At 45.6% G+C, this 14,524-nt stretch overlaps 1 protein-coding gene across 1 annotated transcript; it reads right to left on the reverse strand.

Moving 5' to 3' along the window:
- Positions 1 to 4,268: 4,268 nt before the first annotated feature.
- LOC126539377 (uncharacterized) lies at positions 4,269 to 13,952 on the reverse strand. Its single transcript, XM_050186209.2, has 4 exons — positions 13,834 to 13,952; positions 9,897 to 9,984; positions 7,153 to 7,386; positions 4,269 to 4,615 (listed from the first exon to the last, which is right to left on the reverse strand). The coding sequence occupies exons 1-4, from the start codon at positions 13,846 to 13,848 to the stop codon at positions 4,467 to 4,469; spliced, it is 486 nt and encodes a 161-aa protein (XP_050042166.1). The 5' UTR covers positions 13,849 to 13,952; the 3' UTR covers positions 4,269 to 4,466.
- Positions 13,953 to 14,524: the final 572 nt, after the last annotated feature.

Raw genomic sequence — 14,524 nt, forward strand, 5'->3', positions numbered from 1 at the left:
CATTTCACATTTCTCAAAGCTGCCCCTTCCCCAATATTCGACTACAAATTATGTAACCTCGTGCGAGGATGGCCCTATATCATGAGCAAGGTGTCACAACTCATTACCTCGACTGTCGCCAAAACATTCAGGCCAAAAATCATTAATTTTATCTGCAATCCTATCGTTGCCGTAGGGCCGACTCGTTTTCAGGAAAGGGCAGGATTGTAAAGTCGGACCACTCGTCAACGTACTCTATAGGTCGGCAGGCGTCCCAATATTTTTCATTAGTTTCCACCGAAAGCGCAGTACTGTAGCACTTTGGCTAACACTCTCCTGTTTCTTCCCTAGCTCTAGCAGTGGAAACAGGCGCACTCCTTTCTCTTTATAGTATTTAAAGCTAGTCATTCTTCCACAAAACGTCAACCATGTGAATGCCGTAGGTTTACGTGTATCTTTCGTCCATTCTTTTTATTTCCGCCGCTAGTACTAGCGAACGTCATCTGCGCAAGTATGTGAAAGCTCAAATGTACTATTATATGGTTACGCTGAATTGTCACTTCGCTGATGATGAGGTGACTGATGAGAACTGAATTGCCGCCACTTTGAGCGTTAGCAAAAGTGCCTCTGCTGCCAGCCGTCTTCATCCGATAAAGCAACCAACGTCCCACTGCACGTTAACGGTATTCCGGCAACGCATCTACTACATAACAGAGAACGCATGGACTAGACCCCCTCACACAGGCATCCTTCACACGTACAAATAATACTGGCATCCAAGATTCCCGGAAATGTATCATGTTGCTACTCAGATAATTGTCTAGAAGGTTTAGCCCAGTGGCGTAGCAACAGGGGGGGCCGGGGGGCCGTGGGCCCCGGGTGCAAGGGGCCAGTGGGGGGGGGGGGGGGGGGGGGTGTCATACGCCTGAAGACACCCCTCTTTCCGCCGGCTTGACTGGGCGCAAATGGCAAAGAATGCTCCGGTATCCAGTAGCCCGAGCTCATGTACCCGATGCGCTGCGCCGAAGAATTGTCCGCTGCAGCTCTGTCAACATCCCGCGAAATAATTGCACGAATGTGCGGGCTCAAAAATTTAATTCGCAAAATGTTCGCTAAACTATTCGCCTTAGCGGAACGCTTCATGTGGGGTGCGCTCAGGCCGTGCGTTCATGCTAGGAGCAGGAGTCGCTAAACATACAGTGAGGCGTTGTAAGGCGTTAAGGCTCTTGGGTCCCTCTTCCGTTCAGAACGCGCAGCGAAGACGAACAAAGACAGCAGTAAGAGGGCGTTCAACGAGCGCGCCCGGCGCTCGCGTTTACGGCGAAGCGTTCGTTGAGAGCGACGTTGCATAAGTGCGGCCGTCAAAAGTCTAGAATGGGATTCTCTGGATCGTCTTCAATCTCGGTGCGGCTGAAGAGTTCGGCGGCGTATGACTCGACAGGCTGTATATAGTCGAGGGCGCCGCGATGTTCAGCTCGCTTTTACTTCCCCTCTCCCGCTCGCTCCGAGAAGCCGCTGCGAAACCTGCCGTTATGTTTCACGCTTTCCTTCTTACCCCGAACGCTTAAGAAAACTGTTGTGGTTGTGTGACTTCATGTCACAAGTACACACACAAGTCTGTGTCAGCTGCACAGAATTTTACAAAAATAACGGAATTTTGTAAGGATATTTCCTGATATTCTATGAAGTTATGTGTCTGTGATTACTAGGAATTCGGTAGCGTGAAAAATATCGCAGATAAGTAATAACCATATCCTTAATAATCCCTTAATTAGTACTTATAGAGGAAGCACTTCAATTCCAGAATTGAGGACTCAAAGTCGTATTATTAACTCAATAAAAGCTTCCTAAACAAAATCGTTTTGGTTGCTACAACCTACAGTACTTTGGCACTGCGGGCGGCGCCTGTGTATGGCAGTAGCGAAAGAAATATGAAATAGTGGACCAGTGAGGTTGATACCTCAACCCTCTCCATTGCGACTGCAGACCAACAGGTTTCGCTCGCACGGGCTTCATCGCGGTCTCTCTCTCTCTTTTCTTTTTTTATGGTGACGCCAAGAATCGACGCGAAGCGTGCTCTGTCCTGTTCCCAATCTTTCGGTGGTACCGCAGCTCGGATAATCACGTTTGTCCGTATAGCAGCAAATAAAAACAAGGCTATATTGATCAGAATGAAGGGAACTCGTAATTGTCATAACATTGGCGCCCGCGCAGCAGGGAGGCAGGTGGCGTTTCCCGTTTTTCTAATACGTTGGAGAGATCAGCGTCACTCAGACACACTTTAATTTTCGTTTTCGTTCAGGGCTGCCCACAGCCAAAATACTGCGGGCCATAGTACCTACGACGATTTTTGTGAAGTTGTTGTTGGGCAAGATATGAATGTCGGCCTTCAATTTTGCAGATGAAATGTTGCCGCTAAAATTGGTAGTTAAAACATGGTTAAAACATCGTATTTTTTTTTTACTTGTGACGTGACCCGTATTTTCTACGATGCCGGATTTGTATTGGTTGCCAAGCCTTACAGTCTGACAGAAGTGCAGCACCCTGTGTTATTTGGCGCAGAAAAAACAGCGTGTACTGGCCTCGAGCTGCACCACTGGAATAGCTGGCGCCACCGTCGGCGTGACGTGCTAGAGGGATCACGTGGACATAGCTGCCGCGTCGGCTGCTTCGGGAGCGCCGAAGCGAACGGAAAACGAGAGTTTAAGTTCCCTCGTACGCTGCGGTCCTCATTTAGTGGCGAGATTTCCCCGCTTCGAGCGTCTCCTTTAAACGACTGAAAGCACTACACTAGGTAGTGGCTGCCTTTGAAGGCGCGCAACATGGTAAGCTACTGCTCGGTGCCGCAGTGCCAGACGTACGCAACGGAGCCCGGTGTCAGCCTTATTCACAAGTAGCCGCAGGACAAGAAGCTGCGTGAAGCTTGGTTCGCGAAACATAAAACCGGCAAACAGTCATCGGCTACAACTCGGGTATGCAGCAAGCACAGTCGCGGGGAAGATTTCTGCTACGGTGCCGGGCCTGCGATGTTCGGAAAACGCGCACTGAGACGCTCGCCCGAGTCCGCTGCCCTACTAATATGTAATGACGGTTTGGTCTATGAACTAGTCGATGCTATAGATACTTGCAAGTTCACTGGAGGGGAAAGGGAGCGGTAAGAAGCACATTAAAAAAGAAGTATGGCATATGGTCATGTTTGTGTTATGAATTAATGCACTGGATTAGAAAAAAAAAGAAGCAGTGGGAAATCGCACGCTGAGAACACTCATAAACATATAGTGCGACGCAACTCGAGAAATAATATTGAAACGTCCAAGAATTTAGAAAACAAGAAAGATTGAATCGTCGGGGCGGCACATATCACAGTCCCCGTAGGCGTCGAAGTCTCTACAATGAAATTATTTTTGAACAGCTCTGATAGCGCCCACGCAACAATGGTTGCTTGTATACTGTCAAATACTCATACTGCGGCCTAAAGCTCATGGCACGGTGCGAAAACGCGCGCGCGCGAAAGCGAAACAGTACGCGGACAAGCATGCAGACGCGCAGTCGGTCGCTGCGAAGCTGTGCGATCGCTGCATTGAGGGTTCATTCTATTACGCTCCATTTAGTTATACTAACACTATAAGAACATATTTCACAAAGTTTGCTCTCAGCGTTTGCCTATTTTTCACGCAAGAAGCCGGTTCGGGAGACTCCATCGCGGCGATCGTGCACAGCGGCGTTCACTGTACGTATTCGGTAAAGAGATAGCGTCTCTGAACGATTCCGTGCTTTCAGTTTGCCCAAGATTATTATTTAGACAGTAAAAACCTTCTCTCGTTTCGAAAGTACTTACAAAAATGTCCGGGAGAGCTCCTGCGTGGTGTTTTCAGTGAGCGCTGACAGCAAACCCTATGAGGAGCGCGCCGCGTGATCCCTCATACTACGCCAGCGAGGCGCTTCCGATAGATGGTGACTCCGTAACTCCTCGCCGCCAATACCTGCTGCATTCGCGATCTCTGGGAAAGAAAGCGAAGGAGAGGGGGACCCGGGAGACGGGCGCGGTATCCAAGGCGGCTGTACTGGTGCTGAAACCCGGAAATTGTCGATATCCTCGCCTTCCTCGACTACACCCGGGGGGGGGGGGGGGGGGGGGGTCCGCCGTATCATCTGTGCGTTTAAAAAAAAGGCGTTGCTCTCCTTCAACATTGCTACTACTGCAAGGTCAGTCGGGCATCATGGTTGGACCATCTTATATGCATGGCAAAGCCTGCGAACAAAATTTCATATATAGTCAATCTTCGTCCTGAAATAAAATATTTTATTAAATGTGTTCGCTTTCTACGCGTGGTCACTGACATCCAAGTAAACAGATAAATTGGCCGCTGTATAGATTGTAATGACCATATGGTATCGGTGGTATTGTAGGACCGCATGGCGCCATTACAGCTGAAGTTTCAAAACAAGGGTGATCAAGCTCCTAGCTCGCTTCGCTCGGCAGGCTCCTATTCCTCTGGTGGTGGCGCTGGCGGTTCCTCGGCTGTAGCTGCGCCAAGGCCGTCTTTAAGTTTGTTGGCGTCGACTGCGATCACACCCGTAAGCGGATTCGCGCTGCCCACCACTTTGCTTTGTCCGCTGCCGTCGGTCAGGACCACTGCAAGATTGGACGAAAGGGCAGCAGAAAAAGCAGGCACCATTCAGGCTCTTCACATAGATGTAGACGTTGGTCACTGCTGTTGTAATCTTTATGCACGTAATAAAACATTGGAAAAGGCAGACTTCAGTAAAGGAGGCAGAATGTATACTGTAACTGAGATAAATGAGAACTTAAAATAATTGGCACCGTTCGCAAATTGAACACTAATAAATTCAAGGATGGCTTCGTGCTAAGCTAGGACAATCTGAATCCATCCTTCAACTGCAGACTAGCAGGAGCGATATCCTTAGGGTTTTATTAATCATCTTACGGCAGCCATTGTTAAAGTTCCATAATAGGTGTTGTACGATCGCTTCAATCGCCCACTCATATCTGCCCACGCGGAAAGAATCAGGCCAAATACAGCGATGACCCCTCTGCGAGAAATGCAGCGGCGATAAAAGTTGGATTAACAGTGAAACGTGGTAATGTACAGACGAGAACACGCCAGAACAGTTAGTACTGTCACCGGCGATGAGTCAGTCAGTCTATCAACGAGTAAGTATGCGAGTGAACGAGTCCTTCGGTCAAGTAGTCAATCAGTCACGCTGTTATTTAGTAAAACACAAAGCGGCAATAATTCCTCCAGAAAGTATGCGAGAGAGAGAGAGAGACAAAAGGGAAGGAAAGACAGGGAGGTTAGCCAGTGTAAATACCGGCTGGCTACCCTGTGCTGGGGAAAGGGGTAAAGGGAATAAAAGGAGAAGGAAGAGAAGAGAGAACAGTAACGCGATGTTACGCGCAACAATAGTCAAAGTCGTTCGCACAATTCACATGTCCTTAAGAACTTGAGCAAGGCCCTTAAGGCCTTGAGTGCCGAAACCCGTCTGGATCAGTGTCCTAGAACTTTCTCTTCTGTTAAGGAGCAAAAAGTATGCGAGAGTTGCTACAAAAGGAAGAGTAAGAGCAATCCGGTGCCCTCTTGCATGAGTGTCGACTCGTTATGGAGGCACTGCTCGCCAAGTCGCATACACAAAGGTTTTAAAGGTAGTTACGTCGCCTCGTTCTTTAGAGTATTACATCTCGACGGTGTGCCAAGGAAACTAGGCAATTATTAATCAGGAATATTCACTTGTCCTGCGTCACGCCGTTGCCGTAAACCAGTTAGTGTACGCACTACTAGCAACTAAGCGCAATGCAATCTTCAATCTTCACCTCACGCACACGCCGTTGAGTAGTAAACCTGCGGTACGTAAGCAAAGTAGTCAAATGTTCTTCGCCACGGCTCTATAGTGTCACTGAACAGTAAACTAATTCGATACGATCACAGTCCGTTATTGGTGAAACCTACGCTTACAACTAAAATTACTAGTTTACCATACGCTTACTGCTTTTCCAAAAGCCACGCTGAACGAAGTTACGGATGCAGAGAGCTCAAGCCTGTGTCTCACATTACGCACACATTTCTGTATTCGAGCCTCCCAAAGGGAGAGCCTTGAACATTTCAGACAAGAACCCTTTGTAAATAGAGTTGACAGAGATCTCTCTCTTTGACACGCTCAGTATAGCCGGCTTTATTCACCTTTGCAACTCGGGGACTGAAAGAGTCAGCCATTCATTCCATGAATGCAGTTATTGGTTACAGCAAACTTAAGACACCACTCAAGGTAGCAGGCTCGTGCAAAAACTGTTTACTGCATGTGGACGTCGTAAATGCGTAAAACAATTTAAATTCTGGGGCTTTACCTGTCAAAACCACGATCTGATTCTAAAGCACGCCGTAATGGGGGACTACGTATTAGTTTCCACCACCTGGTGCTCTTTTACGTTGACCCAGTGCACCGCACAAGTGCGTTTTTGAGTTTCTCCCCCATCTAAATGCGCCCGCCGCGCCCGGGGTTTGACCCCCCGACCTTGTGCTTAGCAGCGCAACACCATAGCCACAAAACAGCTATGGCGGGTGCGCCCATTTCTATGGGTGGACCTTTGGTTCAAAGAAACCATTTGTTGAAAGTTGGCGTTCGTGTTGTATCCTCCTTCTTCGTCCTCGTCTTTTCAAGTGCAATAGTACGGTTACTACTATAACTTAGGTAATCGAACTCAGGGTAGCTATCATTTCATTTAGAACGTTTATAACATTGCTATTAGGCTGTATATCATTCGGCTATATTTCAGTAACTTTACTTTGTTACGCTTTTAAGGTCAATGTATAAGGTTGTTTGAAAGTAAATATGCAAAGTTATCCGAAGATGGCACTTCAGAAAGTGTTGCTGTCGCTAAACACAGTCATTTAGATCAACAGGGGATAAGACACGAATTCAATACGCGGAAGTTCACCAAGTTCAAGCAGATTTCAGTCACTTCAGGAGTGCCGCAATTGCCGTTTTCGAATTTCCAAAAGAATATAACAGGCCCAATACTGCTATACCTGCTTTTTGGATATTGCAATAAAGCCTACAGAAGTCATTAGTATTTTATTTACTGGTGATTTTATTCCCTCTGGAGTATTGATACTGCCTTGTGTATCCGAAGAGGCGTGCTATTTCAACGCATACCTGGAGGAGGGTTTTGGGCGACATTACCACCGCTGGGTGTCATGACGCCACCAAATTGCTGTCCCATGGCGTTCATGCCCATGGATCCCACGCCCATGGGCCCCGTGCCCATGGATCCCATGCCCATGGATCCCATGCCCATCGGCATTCCAGCCGTTCCCATGCCTCCTGAAATTATGCCCGTAGGAGGCTGCATCACGTATGATCCTGGCTGCGGCACCACCACCACGGCGCCTGCGTGGAACCCAGAGAAAATATAGGTTAGTCCTCTTTCTTTGTCTATTGGGTAGCATCATCTGTTAGACAAAGGGATAGACAACAAAACCAATCGAAGTTGTAGAGTAATTATTTGTGTTCTTTTTTGATTATATGGCATCATCTGTTGCGCGCAAGTGACCGACTTTCTTTATTGAAAGTTACACATGTTTGCCTTGCCATGCACTTAGCTTATTTCGACAGATTGCAACGACTGTGTGTGAAATGATCCACTTATACACATCTCATGCACAGCTTGACCCCAGGTAACTAGTGTTCTTGGTCTATCCCATTTTACCTGAGGAAAATAGAAGCACCTTTGCTTCGAGCGAAGTGTTATAGCCGCTACAAAGTACATGGCGCAACCGTGAGGAGCTGCCACATAAGTTTCACGAAGACTTTAACTTATGAGGGTGCAGAGCACACACAGACGCCTAAAAGATGCTTCAAGCCACCAAACGCGTTGTACACACATAACATAGTAGCGATCGCACTAATTCCTAGTTTATTAGGAGCACCTAAACCAAAATTTAGTCATGTTTGGAAAACCAATTTGTTTAGTGCAGGTACATAAAGAAGAAAGGATAAACAAGACAGAGCACTGTGTATCCTTTACTCGTTATGTACTTGCGCAAAACATACCTTTCTATTTTTCAAAAATACCATACCAACAGGACCAAACAAAGAGTCAAGATTGCCAATCATGTTTGTTTGGGTTCGGTTTCCACAGTCTAGGGCAAATTGCGCACGTGGCACGCGTAGCATGCGTACTTTGCAGCGTCGTGGGTCAAGAACTCATTCATGTGCTATCCTGCAAACCATTTTAACTATGGCCAGCGTTACACAAGAACAAATATCTAGGTGAAACTTCAAAGGAATGAATACACCCTAATAACTACTTCCATTCCATTAAGAGCCGAAATGGCCGCGTTTTGAAATCCTAAAACACACATTTATTGGCATACTATACACCAATAATTACTGCATAAATGGGTGACTAAAGCTGTGCTAGCGGAGCGTCTTTTCCATGTTTGAATGGTCTCCATGTCAATTTCCACAGAGTTAAGTTACCTCTCTGAAAACTCTGGCATCAGCTAAAAGATGTTTTTGCAAATGCTTGCGGGCGTTTAGAGGTCTGCTGCCGGCCGCCCCTACTTTTCGATATGGTAGCAATAGTTCGTGCTGGCCAGATAACGTTCTTATTGTGCCTGTATGTAGGAAGTTCGTCAGCACAATCTTTGATCACTTAAACCATTTCTTTATTCAACTAAACATAGACAACATGAATCATACTACTATCAAGAAGGTAGTGCTTTATCACAGTGACTGCGGAAAGGGCAACGAAATATAACTTGCACAACCCAGAACTAAGACTAACAGTATTACATCAGTTGCAAAGATTATCCTCCGCGTGGCTTCGTCAATGGTTGTGACAGCACTTGCCACTAACTACTATATTGTTCATGTTCTCCGAAGCAACGTTGGCGTCACCTGGCGAACTGGTACGTGGTTATCGCTATGAAAATACACCCCTTAACATGGTTTCGGCACCTGGTTGGGGCTCAGTCCAAAAATGAGGACACGACAGTGTCGTGAAAAGGGATACAGCGATGTCGCCACAATGAACATCTGAAAGCGCATCACGCCTGATAACGGAAATGCCCGCTAAAAGGAAAACTTGATCACTTCATCATGTCACAACGAAGTGTGTCTGACAAGAGTCTAGACTAGCTATATCTGATTCATGATGACCCGCGCAAAAAACAACTACACCGCAAAGAACAGACGACACGAATGCTCATGGCGTCTGATTAAAACCAGGCTTCTCATTGATTGATTGATTGATTGATTGATTGATTGATTGATTGATTGATTGATTGATTGATTGATTGATTGATTGATTGATTGATTGATTGATTGATTGATTGATTGATTGATTGATTGATTGATTGAAGAGACGCTATAGTGCCGGACTCTGTATTGATTTCCACATCCTAGGGGATATTTAATGTGTGGTTTAATCGTTGCACCCTCAGCAAGTCAACCGCAAAAGAAAATCGTGACCTTGTGCACAGCAGCAGTAATTATGTGTAGTCACTGGGTCTGGATTGAGGGTCACAAAAAGAATATTCATTATTACATAGCAATATATGCTACCAATACTATTTCATTTAAAGTTGGCATACTGCAGGGAAGACTTAGAGGTGCCTGAACTTTCACGACTCCTAGATGTTATATATCTTTATTGTTTTCCATTATATGTTGGCAGTGCGTCGCTTCAAAGTACTACCGGTATCACCAACCAAATACATGGGCGCGTAAGAAAAAGCGCATTGCCAGATGCCGACCCATAAAAGTTTGTCAGTCTATCAGAAGAAATAATTCGGCAACAAATGAGAGTTGTGTTCTTCAACCCTGCTGGCCACTAAATCTATTGAATCGCGTGCTAAGTAAAACATTCAGGACGAAATATTACTATTTACACTCACCCGTGGCTGTATGAGGTTGAAGGAACATAAGCAGCGTTTGGAGCAATCCACAGGACGTTATTATCGCAATATATTTCATGCGACCACACTGAAATCAGAAGAATAAGATACTGCCTTAATTTGGCTGCTGTTTACCCAATGCATCTAGACCTAACGAGACAAATGTTAATGATACGTCGAGCAGCAGCTGTTGCAGCGCAGTTTCGAAGGGCTGAAAGGCAAAGTTCTGGATGGTGAGTGTGAGAGTTATTTTCACTACCCAAGGCGTTAGACACTTTGTTACGCCACAGGTACTCCCTTAGGGAGCCTGTATCCAGCATGGCGGTCACGCTTCGGCGAAAATTGCACATCCTCTTTCACAGCGCGAAACACCGACATTACACAGTGGACGTGCCGTTAAAGGGAATGTACAGTAAAAGTAGCCAACTTGCCCACGAACAACTATTTTTGAACGTTTAAAGGTCAACGGCGTACAACAAGATCACCCCGAGCGAAAACAGTAAGGTAGGTTCCCGGACATTAATTTCGTTTCTCCACGCTCTCCTCTTATACATATGTAGCACTCATATCGCTTTCACCAATGCTATTTCATTCATTGTGTCTCGACAGAGGCTTTTTTTATATTATGAGTGACAGCGCCATGCTGAAATTTATTTGCATTTTCTTTCATCAATTTTCCCCACCATTTACCAAATTTATACAACTGCAAATGCATGCAGGATATTCAAGTTCGTACATCAGATCCCCTAAGCGCGTGCACGTGATCAACTTGTGCTCCCCTGTAGTAGATTTGTGCATGTTTCAAGAGATAAATCTTTGCAACCGCTTACCAATATGGTAGCGAAGAGAACAGTGACTAAGCGTGTTTTTTACGTATGCAAGACAAGTACGTACAAGACGGTTCTGCACTTTCTTATACTGTATAATACACACTTATAGACCATTGGGGGATTAAAAAAGAGAGAGAGAGAGAAAAATTATAAGCAGTGCCTAGAAGTCTGGAAAACGAAGAAAAATGTCATCATCATCATCATCATCAGCCTACTTACGCCCACTGCAGGGCAAAGGCCTCTCCCATACTTCTCCAACTACCCCGGTCATGTACTAATTGTGGCCATGTTGTCCCTGCAAACGTCTTAATGTCATCCGCCCACCTAACTTTCTGCCGCCCCCTGCTACGCTTCCCTTCCCTTGGAATCCAGTCCGTAACTCTTAGTGACCATCGGTTATCTTCCCTCCTCATTACATGTCCGGCCCATGCCCATTTCTTTTTCTTGATTTCAACTAAGATGTCGTTTACCCGCGTTTGTTACCTCACCCAATCTGCTCTTTTCTTATCCCTTAACGTTACACCCATCATTCTTCTTTCCATAGCTCGTTGCGTCGTCCTCAGTTTCAGCAGAACCCTTTTCGTAAGCCTCCAGGTTTCTGCCCCATATGTGAGTACTGGTAACACACAGCTGTTGTACACTTTCCTTTTGAGGGATAGTGGCAACCTGCTGTTCATGATTTGAGAATGCCTGCCAAACTCACCCCAACCCATTCTTATTCTTCTGGTTATTTCAGTCTCATGATCCGGATCCGTGGTCACTACCTGCCCTAAGTAGATGTATTCCCTTACCACTTCCAGTGCTTCGCAACCTATCGTAAACTGCTGCTCTCTTCCGAGACTGTTAAACAATACTTTAGTTTTCTGCAGATTAATTTTCAGACCCACCCTTCTGCTTTGCCTCTCCAGGTCAGTGAGCATGCATTGCAATTGGTCTCCTGAGTTACGAAGCAAGGCAATATCATCAGCGAATCGCAAGTTGCTAAGGTATTCTCCATCAACTTTTATCCCCAATTCTTCCCACTCCAGGCCTCTGAATACCTCCTGTAAACATGCTGTGAATAGCATTGGAGATATCGTATCTCCCTGTCTGACGCCTTTCTTTATAGGGATTTCGTTGCTTTCTTTGTGGAGGACTACGGTGGCTGTGGAGCCGCTATAGATATCTTCCAGTATTTTTACATATGGCTCATCTACACCCTGAATCCGTAATGCCTCCATGACTGCTGAGGTTTCGACTGAATCAAACGCTTTCTCGTAATCAATGAAAGCTATATATAAGGGTTGGTTATATTCTGCACATTTCTCTATCACTTGATTGATAGTGTGAATATGGTCTATTGTTGAGTAGCATTTACGGAATCCTGCCTGGTCCTTTGGTTGACAGAAGTCTAAGGTGTTCCTGATTCTATTTGCGATTACCTTAGTAAATACTTTGTAGGCAACGGACAGTAAGCTGATCGGTCTATAATTTTTCAAGTCTTTGGCGTCCCCTTTCTTATGGATTAGGATTATGTTAGCGTTCTTCCAAGATTCCGGTACGCTCGAGGTCATGAGGCATCGCGTATACAGGGTGGCCAGTTTCTCTAGAACAATCTGACCACCATCCTTCAACAAATCTGCTGTTACCTGATCCTACCCAGCTGCCTTCCCCCTTTGCATAGCTCCTAAGGCTTTCTTTACTTCTTCTGGCGTTACCTGTGGGATTTCGAATTCCTCTAGGCTTTTCTCTCTTCCACTATCGTCATGGGTGCCACTGGTACTGTATAAATCTCTATAGAACTCCTCAGCCACTTGAACTATCTCATCCATATTAGTAAAGATATTGCCGGCTTTGTCTCTTAACGCACACATCTGATTCTTGCCTATTCCTAGTTTCTTCTTCACTGTTTTTAGGCTTCCTCCGTTCCTGAGAGCCTGTTCAATTCTATCCATATTATAGTTCCTGATGTCCGCTGTCTTACGCTTGTTGATTAACTTAGAAAGTTCTGCCAGTTCTATTCTAGCTGTAGGATTAGAGGCTTTCATACATTGGCGTTTCTTGATCAGATCTTTCGTCTCCTGCGATAGCTTACTGGTTTCCTGTCTAACGGCGTTACCACCGACTTCTATTGCGCCCTCCTTAATGATGCCCATGAGATTGTCGTTCATTGCTTCAACGCTAAGGTCCTCTTCCTGAGTTAAAGCCGAATACATGTTCTGTAGTTTGATCCGGAATTCCTCTAGTTTCCCTCTTACCGCTAACTCATTGATTGGCTTCTTGTGTATCAGTTTCTTTCGTTCCCTCCTCAAGTCTAGGCTAATTCGAGTTCTTACCATCCTGTGGTCACTGCAGCGTACCTTGCCGAGCACGTCTACATCTTGAATGATGCCAGGGTTCGCGCAGAGTATGAAGTAGATTTCATTTCTAGTCTCACCATTCGGGCTCCTCCACGTCCACTTTCGACTAACCCGCTTACGGAAAAAGGTATTCATTATCCGCATATTATTCTGTTCTGCAAACTCTACTAATAATTCTCCTCTGCTATTCCTAGAGCCTATGCCATATTCCCCCACTGACTTGTCTCCAGCCTGCTTCTTGCCTACCCTGGCATTGAAGTCGCCCATCAGTATAGTGTATTTTGTTTTGACTTTACCCATCGCCGATTCTACGTCTTCATAAAAGCTTTCGACTTCCTGGTCATCATGACTAGATGTAGGAGCGTAGACCTGTACAACCTTCATTTTGTACCTCTTATTAAGTTTCACAACAAGGCATGCCACCCTCTCGTTAATGCTATAGAATTCCTGTATGTTACCAGCTATTTCCTTATTAATCAGGAATCCGACTCCTAGTTCTCGTCTCTCCGCTAAGCCCCGGTAACACAGTACATGCCCGCTTTTTAGCACTGTATATGCTTCTTTTGTCCTCCTAACCTCACTGAGCCCTATTATATCCCATTTACTACCCTCTAATTCCTCCAATAACACTGCTAGACTCGCCTCACTAGATAGCGTTCTAACGTTAAACGTTGCCAGGTTCAGATTCCAATGGCGGCCTGTATGACCTCTTAAATATGTAGTGGGGGTCTAGAATTTCGTACATACAAGATATTACAAATTTTTTACCTTTAGCGACTCCATCTTCGGTATAAGTGAATCAAAAACGACACCAGCTGAGAGACTCTGCAGTACCGAGAGCAGCTTATACTCGCCCAGAATCGTCGAGCGGGTACTCTATACGAAGAAGGAAGTCTCACTCCATTCCATCATGAGCAGGTGCGTTTAGAATACCCAGAACCACTGGTCGCTATTACGCAGCGCTCCAAGAACATCTGTGGTGATGACTCACAGTGTGCCAGCTCTCAGGCATGTCGAGCAGACGGCGCGCACTTCGGCGCTGACGAATAAACATTTTTACCCGTATGCTGTGCTCGAGGACAAATCACCTACCAAACAGCATATGTTACGTCCTTATCATAAATTAGGGCAAAAGAACTTCCAATACATTTCGGCGCTATGAATTCATTTTCATGGTGACAAAACTTTATCACTTCTTGGGCTTTTAATTTCTGATAACATCACCAGATCTGAAAGCCGATACACCAAACTCTACCCATCTTCCTTCGTATGCATGTTATATTATTTTCCTAAGTGTACCCGTTGTTGAAGAATTATGTATTCACATCATAGCGGTTCTATTTAATATACTCTTCTAGCCTTCCCGCATACGTATTGCAGCCAATGAAATAAGAAGTTACCAACGATGTTTGCGGGAGCAACCCCACTGATGACGCCATCTTACGACTCAATCTTTAAC

Source organism: Dermacentor andersoni, chromosome 3, assembly GCF_023375885.2.
Source record: "Dermacentor andersoni chromosome 3, qqDerAnde1_hic_scaffold, whole genome shotgun sequence".
In the NCBI taxonomy this organism is placed as follows: Eukaryota; Metazoa; Arthropoda; class Arachnida; order Ixodida; family Ixodidae; genus Dermacentor; species Dermacentor andersoni.